The sequence below is a fragment of the Amblyraja radiata genome, chromosome 3, assembly GCF_010909765.2.
Source record: "Amblyraja radiata isolate CabotCenter1 chromosome 3, sAmbRad1.1.pri, whole genome shotgun sequence".
Lineage (NCBI taxonomy): Eukaryota > Metazoa > Chordata > Chondrichthyes > Rajiformes > Rajidae > Amblyraja > Amblyraja radiata.
In genome coordinates this window covers 31,600,371-31,628,331 of record NC_045958.1, presented here as the reverse complement: position 1 = coordinate 31,628,331, position 27,961 = coordinate 31,600,371, and the positions used below count along the sequence as shown (strand labels likewise).

Below are 27,961 nucleotides of genomic sequence, written 5' to 3'. Positions count from 1 at the left end.
CTCCACTGCCCTCTGTGGCAGGGAATTCCACAAATTCACAACTGTCTGGGTGAAAACGTTTTTTCTCACCTTAGTCATAAATGGCTTCCCCTTTATTCTAAGGCTGTGGCCCTGGTTCTGGCCCAACATTGGGAACATTTTTCCTGCATCTAGCTTGTCCAGTCCTTTTATAATTTTATATGTTTCTATAAGATCCCATCCCCCTCATCCTTCTAAACTACTTTGAGGAAGAGTAGAGAATTATCCTTGTCTGACATTCATCCAAAAACATATCAACTGACTGCTATGAAATTGCATTTTTCTTCATTGCATCAGTGACTCTACTCAAATTTATTTGTTATTGCTCTGGGACATTGCAAAGATGTGAATTCTATCATTTTTAAGCATAGTAAAACAACACATTGTTCGGTTAGGGAAATTGAAGTATATGCAATCAGGACACTAAATCACCAGGGATTTTATTGATTGCTGAGCTGCTGCAAAGGGCAAAATGATCTGTTCCTGTTTCTATTTAGGCTCAATTAGCTGTTGAATTCTTTGTAGATTTAGCATCACTGTACATAATGACTCAGTCTGAAGAAGGGTTTCGGCCCCAAAACGTCGCCTATTTCCTTCGCTCCATAGATGCTGCTGCACCCGCTGAGTTTCTCCAGCATTTTTGTGTACCGATAATGACTCTACAGTTGGATCAATATTTCTAATTGAGTGTCTAAATACTGGCATTCTTCAGAGGCAGTATTTCCCAGGGATCATTTTTGTTTATCAGACCAATGGTATAATAATGAGTTGACAAATTCGTCATCCATAGACTCTGTACCGTTAGCAACAAATATGGAATTAGCAATATGTTAATTCCACAGCGAGAAAGAAGATTGAGTAGGTGAAATGGGTGCGCAGTAGATGGATGAAACTAAAGGGTGAAAATGGGGGTTATGGATCATTCAGTATCGTAGCAACTGATATATACGGCATGGAAACAGGCCATCAGCCCGACTCGTGCATGTTGTCCAAGTTGCTTAACTGAGCTCGTCCCACTTCATAAGACCATGTGATAGGTGTAGAATTAGGGCATTTGGCCCATCAAGTCTACTCTGCCATTCAAACATAGCTGATCTATCTCTCCCATTCTCCTCTCCCCATAACCTCTGACACCTGTACTAATCAAGAACTTGCATGTGCCTGGCCAATATCCCTCTAAAATCTTTCAGATCTATGTACCAATCAAAGTTAGTTTTTTGAAAATGGTGTTACAGGTGGATAGGGTGGTCAAAAAGGCTTTTGACACATTGGTCTTCATCAGTCAGAGTATTGATTATAGAAGTTGGGAGGTCATGTTGCAGTTATATAAGAGTATCATGTGCTGTTTTAGACACCATGTTGTATGAAAGAAGTTGTCAAACTGGAAAGGGTGCAGACAAGATTTGAGACTCTTGAAAGGCGCCCATAAATAAAATTTATTATTATTATTATAAGGACTTTAGGGAGAGGTTGAGCAGGTTAGGACCATTCCTCGGAGCACATGAGGATGAGGGGTGATCTTCTAGAGATGTATAAAGTCATGAGAGGAATAGATTGGGTAAATGCACAGTCTATTGCCCAGGGTAGGGAATCGAGTACAAGAGGACATGGGTCTAAGGTGAGGGGGGAAGATTCAATAAGAACCTGAGGGATAACTATTTTACACAAAGTGTGGTGGGTGTATGTAACGAGCTGCTGGAGCCGGTAGTTGAGACGGGTACCAAGGCGACATTTAAGAAACATTTGGACATATATGGATGGGATAAGTGTAGGGATATGGGCCAAAAGCAGGCTGGTGGAACTAGTGTCGATAGGACATGTTGGTTGGTGTGGGCAAAGTGGGCCGAAGGGCCTGTTTCCACACTGTATGACACTATGGCTAAAAATATTCATAAAAATCATGACAGTACCCACCTCCTGTGGCAGCTCAAACCATGTCCACACCACTCATTGTGTGAGTAGGATGCCTCTCTGGTCTCTTTTAAAATTTTCCTCTCTCGCCATAAACCTATGCTCTCTAGTTTTTGACTCCCCTACCATTGCAAAAAGATTAGCCTTTTACCTTACCAATGCCCCTTGTGATTTTCTAAACTTCTAAGGCGCCGTTTCTATTTTTATAACATCCTCAAATCCTTTTTGCACTCTTCAGTTTAATGACATCCAACCTAAAACAGGACAACCAGAACAATGCTCCAAATATGGCCTTACCAATGTCTAGTACAGCTGTAATATAACATCCCAACTCCTGTACTTAATAGGCTGACTAATGATGGCAAGCATGCCAAACACTTCCTTCACTACAGTATACCTCTGCTGCTTTCATGGATTTTAGAATATATTTGAAATTTCTACAAAATACAACAATGTTGAATTTCTTTTTTTACTAGAAGCATGTATACAAATAATAGTAAGCGGCAATTTAATTACAGATTTCTTACATAGCTTCAGTTTTTTTTTAAAGAATAAAGATAAAGGGAGAAAAAGATGAGAGAAAGTAATAGAGAAAAAAAGGAGACGCAAAAGGAAACTACCAATAACAAGATTATGGAGATAGATCCAGGAAATGTTGAGTGTAACTATTCATCCAGTCCCAAACTCAGGTTTCAACCCTGATTTTGTGTTAAACTAATTCACTTTTTCAAAAATTCAATAATTGGAGACCATATTCTAACACAAAATTCTGGTTTGTCAATTAAGACAAATCTTATTTTTTCCAAATGCAAGGTCTCAGTCATTTCCGTAATCCACATTTTAATTGTGAGGGCTGCTGGTTTTTCTCAAAATTTTAGTATTAATTTTTTCACTGATATTAGACTGTAATCAAGAAATTGTCACAGACTTATCGTAAAGATTGTAGTAAGTTCTGATAATCCTAATATTATTCATTTTGGATCTGGGTCCAGTTGGATATTGATAACTTCAGAAATAATTTTAAAAACGTCCACCCAAAAATTTTGAATTTTTATACGTTACAAAGGTATGCGTTAAGTTGGCTTCTTGAAATTGACATCTATCACAGAGAGGTGAAATATTTGGAAAAATCCTATTTCAATTTGCCTTCGAATAGTAGCCTATATAGTATTTTGAATTGTATCCAGGAGTGTCTAGCATTTAACGAACAGTGATTTATATATTGTAAACTTTCATCCCATGTGTCTTTTATTATGGGTTGAGCCAACTCGTCCTCCCATGCTCGTCTCTATGATTCTGAAGACGGAACCTCAGTATCTAAGAGGATATTATAAATATAAGATATTAATTTATTTGTATTGGGATGTCTATTCAAACATTCATCAAGGGTTTCTGAACCCCTAAATCTATGTGGTTTTACATAGTCTCTGAGTTGCAGATATCTAAAAAAATTATTAGCGTGTAACTCGTATTTCTGCTGTAGTTCCTGAAATGAGAGAAAAATACCAGTTTGGTAAAGGTCTCCCACCGTTTTAATTCCATGGGTTTTCCATTGAACAAATCCTCGAATTAAAACAGATGGTTTAAAAGAAGGATTATTTACAATCGGGAGAAAAAGCGATAAATTACCCAATTTTAGAGTGGGTTTTAATTGTTTCCACATACGGATAACACTACGTATAATCGTGTTTCCTCCGTATGTTTTTTAATTCAAATTAATCGGAGCTAAAAGAATTGATCCTATTTCAAAAGGTAAGCAGTCCTCCTTCTCCATCTTTAGCCAGTCTGGCTGTTGATCAATGTCATACAGCCAGATGGTAATATTTTTAATATTAACTGCCCAGTAGTATAATAGAATGTTTGGTAAAGCTAATCCTCCATTAACTTTGGACTTGCATAAATGTTTTTTATTTATTCTGTGGTTCTTCTAGTCCCAGATAAAATTTATAACAGTAGAATCAATTTTTTTGAAGAATTTTTTTGGGAGATATATCGGAATTGATTCGAATAAGTATAATAATTGTGGGAGAAAAATCATCTTTATAGCATTAATTCTACCAACTAAATGTTTTCCAATATTGGATATTTCTGTATAATTTACTAAGTAAAGGAGGAAAATTTGATTTGAATAAAGAAGTATATTTCTTGGTCACATAGATTCCAAGGTATTTAAACATTTCATAGGCAATTTTAAAAGGATATTGTTGAAGTATAAGCGGGTTTGGTTCCATTATTGGCATAATTTCGCTTTTATTCCAATTAATTCTATATCCCGAGGATGAACCAAATTGAGTTATGAGATTTAATAAACTCGGAATGCTAATTTCTGGGTTTGTGATGTATAATAATACATCGTCTGCATATAAAGAAATGTTATTAACTATGTAGAATTATACACATGTATTTCTGAGTGGGATCTAATACTCTATGCGAGTGGTTCTATAACAAGGGCAAATAGAAGCGGGGAAAGTGGACATCCTTGTCTACACCCTCTGGATAAATTAAATTTAGGTGACAACATTTGATTTGGCAATATTCTAGCTATTGGGTTTTTATATAGGAATTTCACCCATGAGCAGAAGTTTTCACCGAGATGAAATTTTTCCATCACAGAAAAGAGGAAGGGCCATTCCACCTGATCAAATGCTTTTTCAACATCTAACGAAATGATTGATAAATCTTCATTTAATATTCTATTTGAATATATTATATTAAACAAACGTCTTAGATTATAGAATGAATATCGTTTTGGGATAAAACCTGATTGATCAGGATGTATTAACTTGTGGATCACCAAACTTAATCTATGAGCTAAATTTTTGGCTAGTATCTTCTAATCAGTGTTTAAAAGGACTATGGCTCTATACGAGCCAGGGTCTTCAAGATCCTTATTTTTTTGTTGATACAGTCAATGTTTGTGGCAATATCTGCTGCTTAAAAGCGTAACTATATAGAGTCTAAACGTGGGGAGACCAGGTCACTAAATTTTTTATAAAATTAATTGTTCAAACCATTGGAACCAGGTGTCTTCCCATTTTTCAGAGATCTGATAGTTTCTTCAATATCTGTTAATGTTATTTCTGCGCCCAGTCACTCTCTCGCTCTCTCTCTTGCGCTCTCTCTCTCTCTCTCTCTCTCTCTCTCTCGCTCTCGCTCTCGCTCTCGCTCGCTCGCTCTCTCTCGCTCTCTCTCTCAAAAAAAACATTTAAATCTGTGTTGAGGTAGTCATAACATTACCTGTCATTTAAAATTTGTAGATTGCATTTCCAGTATGTCTGCTTCTCCGATATTCCTTGTACTTTTACCATAAAAGTTAAGGGAGAGTGATCTGAAATAATAATGTTGTGATATTTTGAATTATATGAATAGGGAATAAGTTTGGAATCCACTAAGAAATAATCAATTCTTGAATAAGTTTTGTGCACTGGAGAATAAAATGAATACTCTCGCCCTGAGGGATTTTCAATTCTCTAAACAACTTTAATATTGGCAGTGTTTATGTATGAATTTAATAGTTCACACTTCTTGGATTTTCTTTTCTTTTGAGTTGACGATCTGTCCAAATATGGATCTAATATGCAGTTTAAATCTCCGCCAATTATCAAATTATACTGTCTGAATTCTGGGATAGTATTAAATATTTTCTTAAAAAATAACAGGTTATCAAAGTTTGGTGCCAATATTAACCAATATCAATCTTGTTGAGTGCAATTCACCCACTAATATAACGTATCTACCTTCGGTATTCATGATAGATGAGATGTATTTGAATGGTAAACCCTTACGAATTAAGTAATGGTAAACCCTTATGAACCCTCTTGAGGTTAAGAGAATAATGAATGGTATGAGTTGTCAATCCATTTGGCTTTCAATCTATTATGTGTCTCGTTTTTAAGATGGGTTTCCTGAAGAAACATTATATCAGCCTTAAGTAGTTTTAAATGTGTAAGTACTTTACCTCTTTTAATTGGTTCATTAACGCCCTTGACATTCCAACTACAGAATGTAATTCCTTTACCCCCAATGTTCATAGTAGTGTCTTGCATCTTATGGATTAAATAGTCTGTAGAAAAGTGAATGGTTTAACACACAGCGTTCCACCTGATGGATGGGTTTTGGATCTATTTGATCTTTCTCCCGAGAGTGTCTCCTAAAAAAATAGAAATAAAAAATTAATAGTATCGTAGAGTTTAGAAATAAGAAAAGTGAGTAGAGAATTAAAAGGGTGCAGGAAAAGAAAAAACAAAACAAATAAAACTACATCTACAGTTGGTGTAGTTAGTGAGAGCCACACTAATGTGGCAAAAAAACTAATGACTTCCGTAGCTTTTGTAAAAAATAACACTAGCTCCAGTTTAAAAAAAATAAAAAAAATTCCCAATATAAAATTATATTTTTTTAAAAAAGGGGAGGCAGGGCAGGTCCAAGGGAAATTAATCCAACAGTACGACATTTTTTTTCTCCCCTAAAAAATGTTAGTTAAATGATAAAGATAAAGATAAATCTAATATTGCTTAAATTTCTTATTTATAGTAATTTATGATAATTTTTTACTAGTAATAGTTAGTAATAATTAGTAACAATTAATAGCAAATTGACTTGTTCAGCCAAGTTAAATCTTAGGTTATAACAGTTTAAAGTCCAATCTATTCTCCGCCAGCTATTAAAGCCATAGGACGATATTCACGCCCCCAAGGATTCTTGAGTCCGAGCGAATTCGAGTGCTTTCCTGTGATCAGTAAAGAAGGTTTCTGTGTTCTTGTAGGTAACTTGCAACTTGGCAGGGTACAGCAGTCCAAATCTTAGGTTTGGTATCTTCTTGAGAATTCCTCTTGTGTCATTGAAAAGTGCTCTTCTCTTAACAGCCTCAGCAGGATAATCTCTGAAAATACGAATGTTGTCGCCTTGGAATGTTAAGTTTCTGTTGGTGGCAATTTTCGTCAAAATGTGTTCTAAAACATGGTCGTAGTGCACCTTCAGTATCAGATGTCTTGGAGGGGCGTCAGGGTTCGGTCGAGCTCTCAGTGCCCTGTGTGCTCGGTCCAGCAGAGGTTTTGCATCCAGTTGTAGGGTCTGCTGTAGAAGTTCAGCAATAAAATCACGGATGTTTTTATCCTTCTCTCTGCCCTCTGTAAGTCCAGCAATCCTTAAATTCTGACGTTTAGAGCGTCCCTCTAAATCAATACATTTTTCAGTTACTTCACTTAATAACTCAGATAGACGCTGAGTCTCCGTTAATAGCCTTGTTGTTGTTTCAGCACTTGACCGGCTAGTGTTTCCAACTCGCGTATAGCCACACCATGTTGGTTCACCGTGTCGACAATAGGATCCAACTTGCTATTAAATTCGAGTTTCAAGTTTTGAAAGTTAGAATTTACCTCCACCATGTGTTCGTCCATTTTTCCAAATATTTCATCCTTCACAGTGGATAGTCCATCCTGGAGGAAAGATGACAATTGTTCCTTCAATTCATCTTTCAATACTGAAGATATTTCTTTACTGATGGTAGTAGATATTTCTGCCTTCAATTTCTTCAATTCCTCCTTCATAGTTGAGTTCTTCCCCAACTATATTTCAAAATTCCTCCATTCCGACTTTTTTTTAACTTTAACTTTGGAAGTTGTATAACCATATAACCATGTAACAATTACAGCACGGAAACAGGCCATCTCGGCCCTTCTAGTCCGTGCCAAACACTGATTCTCCCCTAGTCCCATCTACCTGCACTCAGACCATAACCCTCCATTCCTTTCCCGTCCATATACCTATCCAATTTATTTTTAAAAGATAAAATTGAACCTGCCTCCACCACATCCACTGGAAGCTCATTCCACACAGCTACCACTCTCTGAGTAAAGAAGTTCCCCTTCATGTTACCCCCAAACTTCTGTCCCTTAATTCTCAAATCATGTCCTCTTGTTTGAATCTTCCCTACTCTCAATGGAAAAAGCTTATCCACGTCAACTCTGTCTATCCCTCTCATCATTTTAAAGACCTCTATCAAGTCCCCCCTTAACCTTCTGCACTCCAAAGAATAAAGACCTAACTTGTTCAACCTTTCTCTGTAACTTAGTTGCTGAACCCCAAGCAACATTCTAGTAAATCTCCTCTGTACTCTCTCTATTTTGTTGACATCTTTCCTATAATTTGGCAACTAAAATTGTACACCATACTCCAGAATTGGCCTCACCAATGCCTTGTACAATTTTAACATTACATCCCAACTTTTGATTTTGATTTGATTCAATTTATTGTCATTGCACTTTTCAGTGCAACGAAATGGTTTAGCCTGCAGTCATAAAATAGAATAAATAACAAACACTCAACACAGTTTAAAGTCCCAAAGTCATTATCTCTTCCCTCCTTGCTCTCCCTCTGCGCTGAGGCAATCCAAGCCTCCGATGTTGTGACCCCGCCGGGTGATGGTAGGTAAGTCCCGCGGTTGAATCCGAGCTCCGCAAATGGGCCGGTTCAAACTCCGCGGCCCGGGGCGGTCGAAGCTGCCGCCCTCCAGTCCAGCGGACGCAGCTGTAGTTGCGGGAGCTCCGGTAAACAGAACTCGAGCTCCCGGTGATGTCGTCCACTGGCCCACTGGCCCGCGGCCGAACCTCCAAGGCTCCAAAGTCGGGTCGGAAGTTGGGTCGCACCGCAACCACAGCCCCGAAGTCGGCCAGGCTCGTGTTGGTAAGTCCTGGCTCTGCCTTCGCAGCCTCGAGGTCGGTCGCAGTTGGAGGCCGCCAGCTCCGAGATAGGCCTCAGCGCAGACAGACACGGAGACGGGGGATACGGCAAGAAAGGTCGCACCCCCCCCGAAGGAAGAGTCAAAAAACATGTTACACCCACCCCCCCACACACACACAACTAAATAAACCGAAATAAACTGTAAAAACGGGACAAGAGAAAACAAAAAAACAGAAAAGACAAACGGACTGCAGGCGAGCCGCAGCTGCAAGGCAGCGCCGCCACTTCTATACTCAATGCTCTGATTTATAAAGGCCAGCACACCAAAAGCTTTCTTTACCACCCTATCTACATGAGATTCCACCTTCAGAGAACTATGCACAGTTATTCCTAGATCCCTCTGTTCAACTGCGTTCCTCAATTCGCTACCATTTACCATGTACGTCCTATTTTGATTTTTCCTGCCAAGATGTAGCACCTCACACATATCAGCATTAAACTCCATCTGCCATCTTTCAGCCCACTCTTCCAAATGGCCTAAATCTCTCGGTAGACTTTGAAAATCTACTTCATTATCCACAACACCACCTATCTTAGTATCATCCAATTTACCACACCATCATCCAGATCATTGATCTATACATGACAAACAACAGTGGACCCAACACAGATCCCTGAGGCACTCCACTAGTCACCGGCCTCCAACCTGACAAACAGCCATCCACCATTACTCTCTGGCATCTCGCATTCAGCCACTGTTGAATCCATCTTGCTACTCCACCATTAATACCGAACAATTGAACCTTCTTAACCAACCTTCCATGTGGAACCTTGTCAAAGGCCTTACTGAAGTCCATATAGACAGCATCCACCGTTTTACCCTCATCAATTTCCCTAGTAACCTCTTCAAAAAATTCAAGAAGATTAATCAAACATGACCTTCCAGGCACAAATCCATGTTGACTGTTCCTAATCAGACCCTGTTTATCCAGATGTTTATATATATTATCTCTAAGTATCCTTTCCATTAATTTGCCCACCACTGACGTCAAGTATAGTACACTTATATAGATGCTTCTTCTTGGGCCGGCGCTGAAATTGAGGCTGAGGCTTCAGTCGGGCCCACTCGTCTCGTAACGTTTTTTATCGGGGTGTGCGACTTACCGACATTTAAACGGCTGGAGTCGCGTTCTGATGACATCACTCACCCCTCGGCGCAAGCAGCCGGTAAGTCTTAGTGGGTCCGTCCCGTTTATCTCCCCTTCCAGTCGGGTTTTCACGGAGCTAGCTGGCGCGTGTCTTTATCCCAGCATAGCGCCACTGGAAGTCCCCAATGTTGTTGAATTTCTAACTTGTTCTGTACATTGTTTGCTGAATGGTATCCATGAACACATTTTCTGACAGAACATTATTTTTGCCTCTATTTTAATTAACCACCTGACATTTGAGCATCATATATTACAAATCGCATATTAAAATGAAATTAACAAAATGAATATGTTCTTTTATTTCAAGATTTGCTTTTCTTGATTTACAAATAATAATGGGTTTGGTTACAGCTTTGAAACTTGCTATGTTCATTGTATTATAATGTTTTGTTTTTAATTGTCTACTGTATATCATGTTGTTACTTGCGAGCAAAGCACCAAGGCAAATTTCTCCTTGTATGTATACATATTTGTCTAATAAAATTTATTCAATTCAATTCAATTAATTTGTGTTTCCTGTATATTCTGAGAATGCCTTTATCTGGGTGCAGGCTTCTCACAGAATACAACATACTTCCCAGAATTTTACAGAAACGTTCTTTGATATGATACGCTAACATTAGCTGCACTAGATATCCCAAATGTGGCTGCTTTGTATTTTTTTGCTGTTATTAATGTGAAATTAAAAGTAGCACAAAAGAGAGCAGCTGCATTTCCTTTGTCAAAAGTAGATCTGGGCCAGATCCAGGAGCTGAAACTGTACATTTTCCTGTCTACATTTGACCTCATTTCCCAATGATCAACCTTCCTGGTTTCAACATGTGCAGAACTTTTTTTTAACTTAAACAACAAAATTATTTTTTTCCCTTCATCTTCATTTCCGGACACCTTGATTTCAAAAGCTCAGATAAATATTTTGTGGAATTAAAATATATTAAATTAACAAATTGTCCACAAAAAAAAAACCCACCAACCTTTTCAAATACCTTTAATTAATAGGTTTATCAGGTAGCACATTTGTCATTGCTTTCAAAGGTTCAAAGGTTCTTTATTAGTCACATACACCAATTGGTGTAGTGAAATGCTTGTTGCCATTGCAGCACATAAACAAAGAATACAAGCATAACAATAATAAAGACATTTAAACATAAAAAACATCCCCCACAATGGTTCCCACTGTGAGGGAAGGCACAAAGTCCAGTCCCCATCCCCATGCCCACCCATAGTTGGGCCTATTGAGGCCTCCGCAGTCGCCTTTACAGAGGCCTGATGTTCCAGGCCCTTCTCGCCGGATGATGGTGCTCCGGCATCGGGAGAATCCTCACAGCGACATGGGAAACCTGGAACGGCCGTTTCCCTTACCGGAGACCGCGGCTTCCGAGGCCGACAGGCCGCGCTGGATGGAGCTCCACCACTGGCGATCTAGGCGAGAGATCCCAGGCTCCCGATGTAAAGTTCAGTGCCGCCGCCCGCGGCTGGCCGCTCCACAGACCCGCAGCTCCGCGATGTTTTTATCGGCGGTCTCAGGACACCGGAGTCCCAGCGCAGCGAACCGGGCAAGGCATCGCCTGCTCCGCGATATTGCTCCAGTGCTGTGCCGCCTCCGAAGCCAAGGATCTGGCCGGTCCCCTCAGGAAATGCCGCTCCAGACCTGCTGGTAGGCCGCGAGGAAGGGTCGAAGGTGCTGCCCGGAGAAAAGCCGCCTCTCCGACCACGTAGGGACCCTGAAAAGCAGTTTCCCCCTACCCCCCCCCCCCCACATAAAAAAAGACTAGAGCTCCAGAAACAAAACACTTTAACTCACTAAAAATTTAAAAAAAGAGGTGAAAAAACGGACAGCTACAGGCTGTCATTAAGTGCTTTGGTCATTAACAGCTAATTTCCATTAGCTTTTTGACTCAAGACAACTACACATATTGCATTTATGATGGAGCAAAATTTTATTAAGAAAGCATTTGACTCGGAACTAGTATTCACCAATGGGCTTTATATTTAGAAGATTTGAGGCCAATCATGTTCAAAATATAAACTTACAAATGTACTTGACAAATTAAGAATGCAGATCAACTTGTTTATTAATTAAACTGAGGTTAATTAACACGAGTACCATCTATTCCTATTCTGACTTGCAAAATTGGGATTTAAGCTCCAAATTCAACACCATGGCTTTGATTTTGAACCATAACATCCTGCTCACCAGACTCAAGGACCTCGGCATTGAAGGCTCTGCACTCAGCTGGCTCCGTTCCTACCTTTCCAACAGATCCCACTTCATCTCTCTCCACAACCACACCTCTGCTACAGCCGCAGTCACTCAAGGCGTTCCCCAAGGCTCCGTACTCGGCCCCCTCCTCTTCATCATCTACATCCTCCCCCTTGGTCAGATACTCCGCCACTTCAATCTGGACTTCCACTGTTACGCTGATGACACCCAGATTTACCTTGGCACCAAATCCCCCCACAACCCCCCCCCCTCTCCCATATCAACTCCTGTTTGTCAGCTATAAAAACCTGGATGCAACATAATTTCCTCAAACTCAACAGCGATAAGACAGAATTCCTCCTCATAGGCTCCAAAGCCACACTCAGCAAAATCAATAACCCCACTCTCACCATCGACGGCACCACTGTCTCCCCATCTCCCCAGGCCCGCAACCTTGGCGTGATCTTTGATTCCACCCTCTCCCTTGAGCCTCACATCCGCCATGTCATTAAAACCTCCTTCTTTCATCTCCGCAACATCGCCAAACTCAGACCCTCTCTCACACCGCCTGCTGCTGAAAGACTCATCCATGCCTTCATCTCCTCCCGACTGGACTATTGCAACTCACTTCTCCTTGGCATCAGCTCCACCTACATCAACCGACTCCAACTGGTCCAGAACGCAGCTGCCCGACTCATCACCCACACCAAATCCTGGCATCACATCACTCCAGTCCTCAAAAAACTTCACTGGCTTCCCATCTCCCACCGGGTCACCTACAAAATCCTGGTCCTCACCTACAAAGCCCTCCACCATCTGGCCCCTACATATCTCATTGACCTCCTCTCCCCCTACCAACCCTCACGGTCCCTCAGATCCACATCAGCCGGTCTCCTCTCCATCCACAAGTCCAACCTCCGCAGTTTTGGGGACAGAGCCTTCTCCAGGGCAGCTCCCAGGCTCTGGAACTCCCTCCCCCAACTGATCCGCAATTCCGTGTCCCTCCCCATCTTCCAGTCCCGCCTCAAGACCCATCTCTTCACCTCTGCCTATCCTTAGCCCCACGTCCCCGTCCCTTTTCATCTGTGCATTAATTGCCTCATGCTGTGTTTTGTATTGAATTCTGTCTTTACTTTGTGTACTAGTCATGTCTCTACTATTTATTTCATTCCCCTTACATGTTTTTCCTATACATGCTCAATTTTTGTAAGGTGTCCTTGAGACTCTTGAAAGGCGCCCATAAATAAAATGTATTATTATTATTATTATTTTGTTGCAAAGCAGATCTTGCCTACATCTGCTATGACCATATATAAGATGACAATAGTTTAGGTGCAGTAAAGTGTAGAAACTAGTGTAAAGGGACAGTCTGCTGGTTGATTAGTGTATGTGGAATGTTTAATGGCTCTGGGCCTTTACTTGCTGAAGTTTAGAAGGATATCGGGGGAATCTCATTGAAACCTACCGAATAACAAAAGGCTTAGATATAGTGGATATGGAGAGGATGGTTCAAGTAGTGGGAGAGTCTAAGACCGGATGGCACAGCTTCAGAATAAAAGGATGTACCTTAAAATAGATGTGAGGAGTAATTTCTTTAGCCAGAAGGTGGTGAATCTGTGGAATTCATTGCCACAGTTGACTGTGGAGGCCTTCATCAGGTATTTTTAAAACAGGAAATTGATGATACGATCTTGACTAGAAAGAGCATCACAGGTGATGCAGAGAAAGCAAAATAATGTGGCGGAGGGAAAAATAGATTAGCCAAGATTGAATGGCAATGCCGCTATGTCTTGTGCTCTTAGGATCACAACCAGTGTGGTGACAAAACATCATCCATGATAATTATCAACTCCATTGCTTCACAAGGATGTGTTCTCAGCCCCTTGCTACACTCCCTATACACTCACAAATGTGATTGATTGAAGGATACAACATGGAAACAGGTCCTTCAGCCCACCAAGTTCATGCCGACCATCGGTTCACACTGGTTCTATATTATCCCACTTTCACACTCCACTTCCTGCACACTAGGGGTAATTTACATACTGCACATCATTGTGAGAGGAAACTGGAGCTTGTAGAGGAAATCCACATGGTCATGGAGAATGTGCAAACTCCACACAGGCAGCACCCAAGGTCGGGATAGAATCCGGATCTCTAGCACTGTGAGGTAGCAGCTCTACAGGCCGTGCCTCGGTGCTGCCCAAATTCTGCTCTTAAATCCATTTACAAGTTTTCAAATGACACCATTGTGGTGGAGTGGATCTCAAACAATGACAACATGGAATACCGACAGGAAATAAAGAGCTCAGGTAACATGGCATCAGCACAACAGCTACTCCCCTCAATGTCAGCAAGATGAAAGAGCTAATTAGTGACCAGGTATCCAGGTGGAATACTTGCCCCCAATCAGCATCAATGGTGCTCTCGTGGGGATGGTTGAGAGCTTCAAGTTCCTAAGCATAGATATCACTAATAACTTTTCCTGGGCCAATCGCACTAAATTTACAGCCAGGAAAACTCGTCAATGCCTTTATTTCCTTTGATAAAAAATGTCTGCAATGACTCTTACTAACGTCTACAGATGCACCATAGAAAGCATCCTATCAGGATGCATCGCAGCGTAGTTTGGCAACAGCTCAGTCCAAAATTGCAAGAACATGCAGAGGATGTACCCCAATCGATCACATAGACAAGCCTTCCCACCATTGACTCCATCTGCACTCTGCAAAGCCATGGTAAGGCAACCAACATAATCAAAGACCTTTTTCCATTGGTATCTTCATTGCAGCTGCGCATGCAGTGTCTTGCTGAAATGTACTATGACTAGCTTGAAGGATTATGAATAGAAACCTGCACATGGAAACTGAATAAGAAAGGAGTTCAGAATAATATCTACATCTGCACACAGGGAAATGAGTTCAATTCCAAGCTTTTTCTACAAGTTGTGCAGTTTAAACTCGTCCTTTTTTTTTAGGAAGCCTACTTTTTTGCTAGTTTTTTTTAAATTGCCAGATGTGCTGTAATCCTCTTTTTCCATTACTGTAAACAATTGCAGCCACAAAACGGATGGTCTGGGAGAAGCAGGTGGCAACTGCTGGGAACTGGTGATGTAATTGAAGGGTATGGAATAGGCCAGACAAAGGCATTACCGTCCTCCATGTTGCTCCTTGCAAAGCCTTTTAATTCTCCATTTCAGATCCACTTTCATTTAACACTGTTTCCTTTTAACACTGAGTCATTTTAACACTGGGTTTATTGACCCAGCAGTCAAATCAAAGATCTGAAGTTATTTACACACAACATTTGAGAATAAATGTGTATATTGTTGCTGGTCTGTTGTATTTCTATTGTAGCCAAAACGTTATAGATTGGCTTTTCACAAAATGCATTTAAGAACACAGTGTGATCTCTGAAACATAACTACCCCACAATGTACCATCTTGCTGCACAAGAGCACTTTGTTGCTCTCCTGCAAAGAAACATTCAGAGCATCATGTATATTCAGTGGTTTGATTTATTTGGAAAGACTTCTCCAAGATTTTTCAGTGATGTAAAATAAGATAGCTTTGATGGTGGGAAACATCAAAATCAATACAATATCTCCTCATTAATGCAATTAGGAATACTTTGATCAATAAGAAAGCCATTAATTTGAAAGGAATTTTTCATTGGAACAGAAATTTGGCAGTTGCATCTTAGTACTTCATTATTATCTGTAAATTGTATTTAATGGGATTCTAAAAAGGTCTTGAGGAATTTGGGTTGACAGCTCAGACTATTATTGCTGAAATCATTCAACTGGGAGCTAATTTCATTAGTCAAATTGATTTTGTTGCTGGTCTGTTGTATTTCTCTTGTAGCCAAAGGTTAGAGATCGGCTTTGAACAAAATGGTTTTAAGAATACAGTGTAATCTGTGAAACGTAACTACTGCACACTGTGCCGCCTTGCTGCTGAAGAGGACTTTGTTTATACCAATGTGTGTGTATATACTGCATCAGATACCTCCTTGTATTTTCTATGTTCAACCAGTTGGTAATGTTAATTACATTTAAAGCCATACTGAATTTTGAAGATAGACTTTTCTAAGAAAGGACGTAAAAACATCTGAAATTCTGACAAATATGCTTTACCATTGCTTGCTTTAGTGATAATTTAATGATTGAGTAAAACTTATTAATAATGAGTGTAAGATGTTTCTGTGATCTTAAAAACCTTCAAGGTTTTGGATAAAGTACGGAATATTCTTCATTGGTTCCTGTTATTTGCTAATGCGACTTTGCAGTGCTAACACTGCGTGTCATTACGTAGCACGTAATGTTGTTCCTATTTAATGTGATGTTTACAAGAAACAAAATAAATAATAGTTTCTAAAGGTTGTACATTAAAATTTGATTATTTAATTTGAAATATGAATACATCAAGACCATTTAATTTTCAAATTTGGATATTCTTATATTTCACTTTTCTACTTTCCTTCACCTTCCCACCATATCTTCACATCTTAGTCTGCCTACACTAGGTTTAAATTATAATCTCAATTTCATATTTTAAAGTAGTTTAACAAGACCTTGGCCTGTGACCAGTGTATATCATTGCGTAAATGGATCATTTGATTTTATCTTGATCCTCTTTTCAGTTTGCTAATTATGCAATTTTTATAAGGCATTTTGGCCTTTTTGGGTGTTTGTAACATTCAAGTACCCGACAGACAATGAAAAATCCTGGTTTGGGTACACAGCAAATTAAGCCCAATCTTTAAAATCTATAACTTCAATACCTCCTGGGTATGCCTTTTACTGAAGGTCTCACATTACCTTTTCCAATTGTTCATTAAGAATAGGTTAATTCTCAGATTATGTCTGTGCTGCTGTTTTAGTGCTGGTCTTACACTAACTTGCTTATTTTCATGCATTTTGTTATTTAGTTTAAATATTTATTCTCTTCTGTTGATTAAACAAAAAGCTAATTATGAGTTTTGCTGCTTTCTTTCAAGTAAGAATGTTATTGTTCCATTTCGGTACATGTGACAATAAAACACTCTTGACTCTGCTCTCTTGATTCTTGCCTCATCGCTCTCTGGGTCATTCTTCCTATGACAGTCTGGGTTTCCTACCACATTGCAAAAACATGCAGCTTGCTGTGTTATTTGGCCATTGTAGGTAAATGGTAAAATCTGGAGGGGTGGGCGGTAATGTACCATGTATCTATGTACTATAAATGGTTCGATTGTAATCATGTATTGTCTTCTGCTGACTGGATAGCACGCAACAAAAAAGCTTTTCACTGTACATGACAATAAACTAAACTGAACTGTAATAGAGGCAAATAGATACGTGGAGGAATTAAATGGGTTTGGGTAGGGTTCATGTCAAGACGGGTGCTGAATTTCCTGATAGTCAACACAGGCTTGGTGCACCAAAGAGCCTATTTCTCACTGATGGAGAATGGAAGACTCATAGACCTGCAAAATTCCTCCTTATTTCGGCCTTAATTGGGTGCTCCTTTATTCTGAAATTATGGTTCCTAAATGCCCCCATGAGGGAATCATCCCCTCAATCTAACGATTTAAATTATTATTTTAAACTCCATTGAGGATAAAACCAATCCGTTCATCCATTCTTTAATTGTTAATATCTTCTCAGGAATCAAGCTAATAAACAACCTTCTGAAGTAGGCAGCATCTCTGGAGGATTTGGTTGGGCAACATTTTGTGTTGGGATCTGACCTGCTGAGTTCCTCCAGCACCTTTATGTTTTTGCTCAAGATTCCAGCATCTGTAATTCCTTGTGTCTAATAATCATGATGCAGGTTTATTCCATCTTAAATACCAAAGCTGCGGAGGGTTGGCCTCTGAAAATATCCTGTAAAGTTGCGCCAATGTTTCTCAACTTTACAACTCAATTTTCCTTGCATACCTAATAAGTACTGTAGTTGCAAAAATAAAGCAAAAATCCACTTGATAATATTAGTTGCTGTGGTTTAATATGAAATGAGATGGAATATTTCTTGGATTTGCTGTGAAGATTTGTTCTACATCTTAATTCATGCAATGAAGTATGTTAAAATATATGAATTACACTCGACCGATCAGCCCTAACTTTTTATCACTTTCAATGTTTTTGGCCCACTCCATAAAAATGAGGAGAGTTAAATTTGAATTCACTGGTTAATGAGCTCATGCACGCCAGTTTGAACTTCAATGACAAAATACTGCAGATATTGGAAATCAGTAAAAATTGAAAATATGGAAATATTCAGTAGATCAGGCAGCTTTTATGGAGAGAGAAACACAGACCAGCCCTTTTTTGTTCTCTCCATACCCACATTTTGCTTCTAAATTTTCCACTTCTGCTTAGGAGCAGTAGGCAATTCAGCCTGCTCTGTATTCATCAAGATCATGGCCCATTTTCTGCCTTGGGACCATATTTCACCACTCTCCCCATATTCCTTGATTTCCATATTGCCCTGGCTTTAAATTAGCATAACGGCTTTCATGTCCATCCAATGTGGAAAGTTTTTATTGTTTGCTGCCCTCTAAATGAAAATAAATTCCCCTAAGTACCATCCTAAACAGCCTATCCCTTATTCCCAAGCTATGTCCTGGCCTCCTCGGTCATGGGAAATATTTTCTCCACATTTAGCCTGCCAAGACCTTTAAGCCCTTAATAAGCTTCCCATAAGATGTCCTCTCATTTGTTTAACTATGAAGAATCTAAAAGGATAAAAGGTCATCGACCTGAAACATTATCTCATGGACTCTTGTTACTATATTTACTTTTGAGTAGTTTCAGCATTTTCAAGTTTTATATAAGAGTTTGAAGTTATCTTCATGCAACAGTACATCCCAGAGTTTAATAATTTAAATGTCTTTCCCCCATTTTCTTCCAGCTGGAAATATGACTGCTGTTCCCACTCACTGAGGGATTTATTGTCTGTTGCCATGACAACCAACCATCATACTCGCCTGCCTGATGTCCTTCCAGACTGCACTAGCTTGGTTCCTTTAGTGAAATCAGTGGAAGATTCGGCTGGTGTGGTGAATGGACAACCACAGTATGTGATGCAAGTTTCAGCAAAGGATAGGTTGCTGCTCTCTACGACGGTGGTCAAGACGCTGAACACACACAGGTACAGATTGTTTTCTATAACATCATTTGAGTGTTGCTAAAGAAGTAAAATGCATTTTGACGTTTGATGTAAAGGATGGCCCATTCCAATCCCTATTTTGTTATCTCTGTAATCTGATTCTACAGAGTACACCTTTGACATCTGGATATTTTATAATACTGGTTAGGTTCCTGACCCTGTACATCTCCATTAGTAAATCTGCATTAATCCAGCATACACAGGACTTTGGTGCTCGAAGGGAGGATTTTCTGAATTATCGAATGTTATTTTGTGGGTTCAATCACGACCTTGAGTGCCGTCTGTGTTGAGTTTGCACGTTCACCATGCAGCCATATAGGTTTCTTACCACATCCCAGAAAGTGCAGGTTTGTAGGTTAATCACCTACAAAGTTGCCCCCTAGTGTGTAGGGAGTAGATGGGAAAGTGGAATAACACAGAACTAGTGTGAACAGATGATAGATGGTCAGGGTGGACTCGGTGGGCTGATTAGCCTGTTTCCATGCGATATCTCTAAAGTAACCTAAACACACTTTGAAATTTACACGCTTTACACCAGTCTGAAGAAGGGTCTCGACCCGAAACATCACCCATTCCTTCTCTCCAGAGATGTTGCCTGTCCCGCTGAGTTACTCCAGCTTTTTGTGTCTTATCTCTTTGAAATCACATTTTCTAAAAGTTACTCAGTAATAACATTTTCCAGAGAATTTAGTCCATTTAAATGGAGCATGTGACATGAGGTGCCTGCAAATTTGAAAGGAGCAGCAAACATCACTCAGTAAGTGACATGCTTGTACTTTGGGATTTCCAAATAATCAGATAGCAGACTTTTAGTTTTGCTGTACTTTGGACAGCAGACAGTCTCCACAAGATTATATTTACCTTGGGTATTGACTACATTTTTCAGGATGCAAACTTCACTTTACCATCAAAATCAAGCTTGAAAAAACAACGCCCATGCTAATTCCAACAAGTCTAATTAAATTACATGGCAAAGGATTGCATATTTTTTTGAGAGAACTGTTTCATTTTGTTGTGCATTTCCTTAGTTCATCTTTAAACATACATACTGTGATTTATCAATTTGAAGTGTCTTTTATACTGCAGCAACAAGTGTGAGACAGGTAAATGCAATACAAGTCCCTGCCTTGCTGTGATTCTAATTGCTCTGGTTTGGAGATAATTTTGTATGTCTGGATAAACAAGTATTTTTATAGCAGTTGCATGTTACGTGTTACCGTTGGAGCGATTTTCCACTTGAATTAGAGTTTTATAGTGTCCAAGAGGCACATTAATCTCTGAGCATGTTAGAAATCAAGTTAAATATTTGGCGAGTTGCTGATCTATGACTGATAACATAGTGAGGGTCTGATTCCATTTAGGGGTTTGGTGAATTAGAATGATGACTGATTAGCATACTTTTCAAGTGGACTCAGCCAGCATCATTTCATGTGGGTGGTACACAAAATTGCTGCAGGAACTCAGCGGGTGCAGCAGCATCTATGGAGCGAAGGAAATAGGCGACGTTTCGGGCCGAAACCCTTCTTCGGCCCGAAACGTCGCCTATTTCCTTCGCTCCATAGATGCTGCTGCACCCGCTGAGTTCCTCCAGCAATTTTGTGTACCTTCGATATTCCAGCATCTGCAGTTCCCTTTTGAACATCATTTCATGTGTGATGCTTGGAGCCAAAGGCAAAGGATTAAAATCTGATTAGTCTGGGAATATTTTTGTAGGCTGAAGGCATGTGTATTGTTATGCTACAGTTTCTTTACTGCATCAATTATTTATCTATTATCTATAATTGACTTCTCTGTGGAAAACTTCCTGTTGATTACCATTTTAAATTTGAGAATTTGGATATATAATGGAAGCTGCTTATGTAAACTTATTCTACAGTAAGCATGCTTTGTGTAGTGACTATTGGATACTCTCGGATTTCATTGGAGACCCTTGGACTCATTGGAGACCCTCGGACTATCTTCAATCAGACTTTACTGGACTTTATCTTGCACTAAATGTTATTCCATTTACCCTGAATCTGTATAATGTGGACAGCTTGATTGTATTCATGCATAGTCTTTCTGTGGACTTGATGGCATGCAACATAAAACTTAACATGTGTACTGGGGTACAGCAGGGCTGCCAACTCTCACGCTTTGAGCGTGAGAATCACGCCCTCAAGCAAACTCTCACGCCCTCACGGTGATTAGAAATTTCTCACGCTCTGTGGTGAGAAATTTTGTGATCAACGAAAATTTCAAAACTTGGATAAACTGCATGGTCCGCAGGTGTTGGAGAGCCAGGGCTGAGATGGGATGGGAGCAGAACCAGCGGCGGGAACAGATGCGGGGAGCCGTGGCTGGAGAGTGTTTGCCGGGCTGGCGAGTCGCTCGCTGCAGCTCCGGCCATGGAGCAGCCTCAGTGCAAGAGTCTCGGGCTGTCAGAGGCGTCGAAGCGTTGCGCCACTGCCGTGAGAGTCTCTGTGCCAAATTCGCCCAGGTGACCAGCATGGATCAGGCTGTGGCTCGGTGCATCCTGGAGGCCAACCAGTGGCTGCTGGAAGTAAATACCAAGCACTGGGTAGAAACGGTGGAAGATAGTGGACTTCAAATGGGAGTGGTTGGTGAAAGCATCCTGCTTGCCTGCTAGATTTTCACTTACTGTAACTGCAGGAAAAATGTTCCCGATGTTGGGGGCATTCAGAACCATGGGTCACAGTTTAAGAATAAAGGGGGGGGGCAGTTAGGACTGAGATGAGAACAAACTTTCTTCACGCAGAGAGTTGTGAACTGTGGAATTCTCCGCCACAGAAGGCAGTGCAGGCCAATTCACTGGATGTTTTCAAGAGAGAGTTACATTTAGTTCTTGGGGCTAACGACATCAAGGGATATGGGGAAAAACAGGAAAGAGGTACTGATTTTAGATGAATAGCCATGATCATATTGAATGGCAGTGCTGGCTCGAAGGGCCGATGGCCTATTCCAGCACCTATTTTCTATGTTTCTATGCTTGAGTATATGGCAATAAAACTGGATCACTTGATTTCGAAGCATTCATGCATGGTGGAGGTATAATGTAGTCATAGAGTGATAGTGTGAAAACAGGCCCTTCGGCACAACTTGCCCACACCCGCCAACATGTCCCAGCTATGCTACTTGCTTTTGGTCCATACCTCCAAACCTGTCCTATCCATGTATCAGTCTAACTTTTTCTTAAATGTTGGGATGGTCCCTGCCTCAACTACCTCCTCTGGCAGCTTGTTCCATGCACCCATCACCCTTTGTGTGGATAAAGTTACCCCTTAAAAAGTTACCTCTTAAAAATACTTCATACAAAAAACATTGAAATCATACTTCTACAGTGCACTAAAACATGATTTTAATACATCAAATTTCAAAAGGTTCCTACCCTGGGAGGGGGGACACCCTTCTTCCACACCCTCTCCCCACTCGGTTGCTCCACTCCCTCACCGGGTACCCCCAAGGCCAGTGATCAATGATCGCACAGCCTCCCCCCTTTCAAAAACGCTCCAATCCAATTTAAAGCATATATAGTGCATTCAAGTGTAAGTTAAAAGACTCGCTACAGTATGCACCATATTGCACAATTTCAAGCTGAAAAATGCAAATGTTCTGTACCAATGGGAGGGGGACACTCTCACCCAATGCTGGCAGCCCTGGGTACAGTGAATAGGGCGGCACGGTGGTGCTTCGGTAGAGTTGCTGCCTTGCAGTGCTTGCCGTGCAGGAGACCCAGGTTCGATCCTGACTACGGGTGCTGTTTGTACGAAGTTTGAACGTTCTCCTTGTGACCATGTGTGATTTCTCCAAGATCTGCAGTTTCCTTCCACACTCCAAAGACATGCAGGTTTATAGGTTAATTGGCTTGGAATAAGTGTAAATAGTTCTTAGTGTGTGTCGGATGGTGTTAATGTGCAGGAATCGCAGGTCGGTGCGGACTGGGTGGGCTGAAGGGCCTGATTCTGTGCTGTATCTCTAAAACTAAAATCTAAATTAGACGGAGAATAGATTCAGATCTATTGCCTCTGCCACTTTGCCATACTACAGCAGGATTTGGAAACATTTTCATGTATGGGTTCAGATCACAGAACCTTTGTATTGTTGCTTTAATAAAATAAGAAACAAAAAGATTAATTTATCTGCAAATATTACTTCAAAGGTCTATTGCAAAAAAAGGCTTAATCTTACTCAATAATACATACAATAATATATACAATAAATAATCTCTCAAGATAGAAGCATAGAAACATAGAAAATAGGTGCAGGAGGAGGCCATTCGGCCCTTCGAGCCAGCCGCCATTCATTGCGATCATGGCTGATCGTCCCCAATCAATAACCCGTGCCTGTCTTCTCCCCATATCCCTTGATTCCCTAGCCCCTGGAGCTCTATCTAACTCTCTCTTAAATCCATCCAGTGATTTGGCCTCCACTGCCCTCTGTGGCAGGGAATTCCACAAATTCACAACTCTCTGGGTCAAAAGGTTTTTTCTCACCTCAGTCTTAAATGGCCTCCCCTTTATTCTAAGATTGGTTCTGGGCCACAGTCCAGCAATATTCGCCCAATATTGGGAACATTTTTCCTGCATTTAGCTTGTCCAGTCCTTTTATAGTTTTATATGTCTCTATAAGAATACCCACTCATCCTTCTAAACTCCAGTGAATACAAGCCTAGTCTTTTCAATCTTTCCTCATATGACAGTCCCGCCATCCCAGGGATCAATCTCGTGAACCTACGCTGCACTGCCTCAATCACAAGGATGTCCTTCCTCAAATTAGGAGACCAAAACTGTACACAATACTCCAGATGTGATCTTACCAGAGCCCTATACAACTGCAGAAGAACCTTTCTGCTCCTATACTGAAATCCTCTTGTTATGAAGGCCAACATCCCATTAGCTTTCTTCACTGCCAGCTGTACCTGCATGCCAACGTTCAGTGACCGGTGTACAAGGACACCCAGATCTCGCTGTACCTCCCCCTTACCTAACCTAACCCCATTGAGAAAATAATCTGCCCCCTTGTTTTTGGCACCAAAGTGGATAACCTCACATTTATCTATATTATACTGCATCTGCCCACTCACTCAACCTGTCCAGGTCACCCTGCAACCTCCTAACATCCTCTTCACAGATCACACAGTTCAAACTTGCTAGTGTTGCTCCTAATTCCCTCTTCCAAATCATTAATATATATGGTAAACAGTTGTGCCCCAACACCGAGCCTTGCGGCACGCCACTCGCCACTGCCTGCCATTCTGAAAAGGACACGTCACTCCTACTCTTTGCTTCTTGTCTGCCGACCAATTTTCTATCCACGTCAACACCATACCCCCAATACCATGTGCTCTAATTTTAGTCACCAGTCTCCCGTGTGGGACCTTATCAAAGGCTTTCTGTAAGTCTAGATACACTACATCCATTGGCTCCCCTAAATCCATTTTACTTGTCACATCCTCAAAAAATTCCAGAAGCATGATTTTCCTTTCATAAATCCATGCTGACTTGGACTAATCCTTTTACTGCTATTATTACTATAATGCCCCATTATTACCACTTTAATAATTGACTCCAGCATCTTTCCCACCACCGAAGTCAGGCTAACTGGTCTGTAATTCCGTTTTCTCTCTCGCTCCTTTCTTGAAAAGTGGGATAACATTAGCTATCCTCCAATCCACAGGAACTGATCCTGAATCTATTGAACATTGGGAAATGATCACCAATGTGTCCACTATTTCTGGAGCCACCTCTCTGAGGACCCTGGGATGCAGTCCATCAGGCCTTGGGGATTTATCATCCTTCAGTCCCATTAGCCTACCCAATACCATCCATGGGATACTATCTACTAAGATATGGGGAGACTGCTGTGTTTTGTGGTGATGGTTTATTTATACCACCCTGATATTAATCCAACTGCCATGATTCACACGCGTTATCTTTAAGTTTCAGACATTGACAATTAACCTATTTCCTTTGCAGCACATTCAATGACTGGCCTATGTGTAGGATTTGTCATGAAGGCAGCAATCAGGAAGACTTGCTCTCCCCTTGTGAATGTACAGGGACTTTGGGAACTATTCATAGGAGCTGCTTGGAACGCTGGCTTTCTTCTTCAAACACCAGTTACTGTGAACTCTGTCACTTCAAGTTCTCAGTGGAACGGAAACCGAGACCATTAGTAGAGGTCAGTATTTCAGTTCTATTTGCCAAAAACATTTAAAAAACTTGCTTGCTTTGTGCAGTAATTGGTTACGTTTGTTTTTGTAACTGTTCGTGTGAGGGTACAGTGTTGCCAGTAAGTGGTTCCAATTGCACAGAATCTAGAGTCACTTTCAAAGAAACCCTCTTCACCCTCCATATTCCCACCACCTCTGAGTGAAAAGTTTGCCCCTCGGGTTCCTATTTAATCTTTCCCCTCTCACCTTAAACTTTTGCGCCCTAATATTTAAAGCTTGAAAAAGTTCACTTACAAAGATAGACAAAGTACAAATTCTTAAGACCATACAAAGCTTTAATTTAACGTCTGACGGGTGTGGACCTAAAGACCCAGAGGCAACAGTTTCACGTCTGAATCTCCAGCAGCACACACAAAGAAATACCAGAACACCCGAGTTTATATACGTACAGATATAAAACCAATTGCATGATGTAATGTACAAAAACCATCAGCCACCTCCAAATATGGAGTTGTTTTTCACTCTTTGCCAAAAGCCAGTCACCCCAATGGCATCCTCTGGACCGCTTCTTAACTGATTAATCTCTTCAACTCACATAAAAAACCTTGTAAGAGAGCTGTGAACTATTCAACTTAAGTTAAAAAAAACCCTTGTCATGATGGGAGTTGTCGAAATCCCATCATGCATTACAATTGGCTTTTTACACCAGGAAAGCTTAAATATGACAACAATCAATTAATAACTAACTCTTTCAAGCTCACTATCAATAATTGTATGAGTATGTATTTCCTAGTTCCATATTCCTGGCATTCTATTTGGTATGATGATCTTGCCCTGAAATTGTCCAAGGTATCAAATACACTATCAATATCATAACAGTCAAACTAGTCTCATCCCGTTTTTTCCCCCCCAAAGCCCTGAAAACATCTGGGGAAAATACTGCACACAACTCTTTTAAAGTGACCAGACAAGATCATAAGATGTTTTTAAATTTAGATTAATTATTTGCTTTATAAGTAAAACTTGGAATATAAAATTAATGTTCAATCTTTATAACTAACTGGATAGGCCTTGGGTGAATTTGAAACCATTAATTAGGAAAGAGACTAAGAAAATTTATATTGAAGATTCTACTTAAGATACACAAGAGTTTAAATACTTAAAAATTAAGGTATTCGTGCAGTAGGTGGGAGAAACTGTTCTTGTAGAATCAAATGATGTAAGGTTTTGATCGGAATCATTGACAACTCCTTTCTCCCCACTCCCCACAGTGGTGAATCTGTGGAATTCATTGCCACAGAAGGCTGTGGAGGCCGTCAATGGGAAAATTTAATGCAGAGATAGAGATAGATAGATTTAAAAAAAAATACGTGTCATGGGGAGAAGGCAGGAGAATGTGGTTAGGAGGAGGAGATTAGCCATGATTGAATGGCAGAGTAGACTTGATGGGCCAAATGGCCTAATTCTGCTCCTGTCACTTATGAACATGAATTCCTATTTTCAAGTTCTTGTGTGATTTAATATTGCTGATGATGAAAAGCTAAGCATGGAGATACTGCTTAAGAATGTGCGCATTATGGAATTGAGTTGTCTCATGGGCCTGGGTTCCAACTGTAGTAATGAATTTCATATTTCACATTTACTCGTGAGACAGGAGTAGGTGGTTCACACCACAGAGTCTATGACACCTATCTCATTTGCCCCATTCTCATCTGCGCCCTTCACCCTAGCACGTCTATCAACTTTACCCAATTCTCCTGACACCTATCTACACTAGAGTAATTTTCTAATAACCGTTTGCTAATCTTTGGGAGTGGGTAAAAAAACAAAGCTCTGGAGGGAAACCCCTACAGTCACAGGAGAAATATGCAAAATTTGTGCATACCAAGATCCAAACTGGGTTGCTTGAATGCAGAGGTAATAGCACTAGCTGCTGTACTACTGCACTGACCTAAAGGTCAATAGAGTCCCAGATGCATAAAAAGAATAGTGAACTGCAAACAAGAGACAAATACAAAAATGGCTAATGCAGAGAGAAGGTAGGAACTAGACTCTGTTAGACAATGAGAGGTTGAGCGAACAAGTGCTATCTATGGAGAGGACACAAACAATATGAGATTGGTCTCAATAAATTACGTTGCTGGAAATCTAAAATTACTTTTCAAAATGATCAAGTTTTCATAGAATACATGAGGGAAAACGGCCTAATGCAGTAAAAGTCCAAGACTTAAAACCCCCCACAAATTTAAGGTAAAAAAAAAGACACAAAAGAAAATGATGTATAAATGATTTGATGTGAGAGGAGGTGCAGAATTCAAAACCTGTGAAGAATTTGCACACGGTAGTAATTTTCCAGCAGGAATTGGAGATAGATGGAAACAAATTGCACATCACCAGTCACGCCTCATGCCAGTTTTCATCATCTTTACATTCTTGTTCTAAAATTTATAAACATTTTTATTCATTGCTATAACTCATCAACCCATTCAGAAATATTAGTTACTTGATGAAAACTGGTTGTCATAAAGTTAAGGAGTCAGGCCCTTGATGAAAACGTTTTCACCCAGAGAGTTGTGAATTTGTGGAATTCCCTGCCACAGAGGGCAGTGGAGGCCAA

The 27,961-nt window shown here is 40.3% G+C and overlaps 1 protein-coding gene across 1 annotated transcript in view; it reads left to right on the top strand.

Moving 5' to 3' along the window:
- The window catches only part of marchf3 (membrane associated ring-CH-type finger 3), a 69,128-nt gene that overhangs the window by 31,854 nt on the left and 9,313 nt on the right, over window positions 1-27,961 (top strand). The window contains exons 2-3 of the mRNA XM_033017546.1: window positions 18,915-19,154; window positions 25,148-25,352. Of these exons, the coding sequence (XP_032873437.1) occupies window positions 18,967-19,154; window positions 25,148-25,352 (393 nt within the window). The 5' untranslated portion in view covers window positions 18,915-18,966. The remainder of the gene's footprint in view (window positions 1-18,914; window positions 19,155-25,147; window positions 25,353-27,961) is intronic.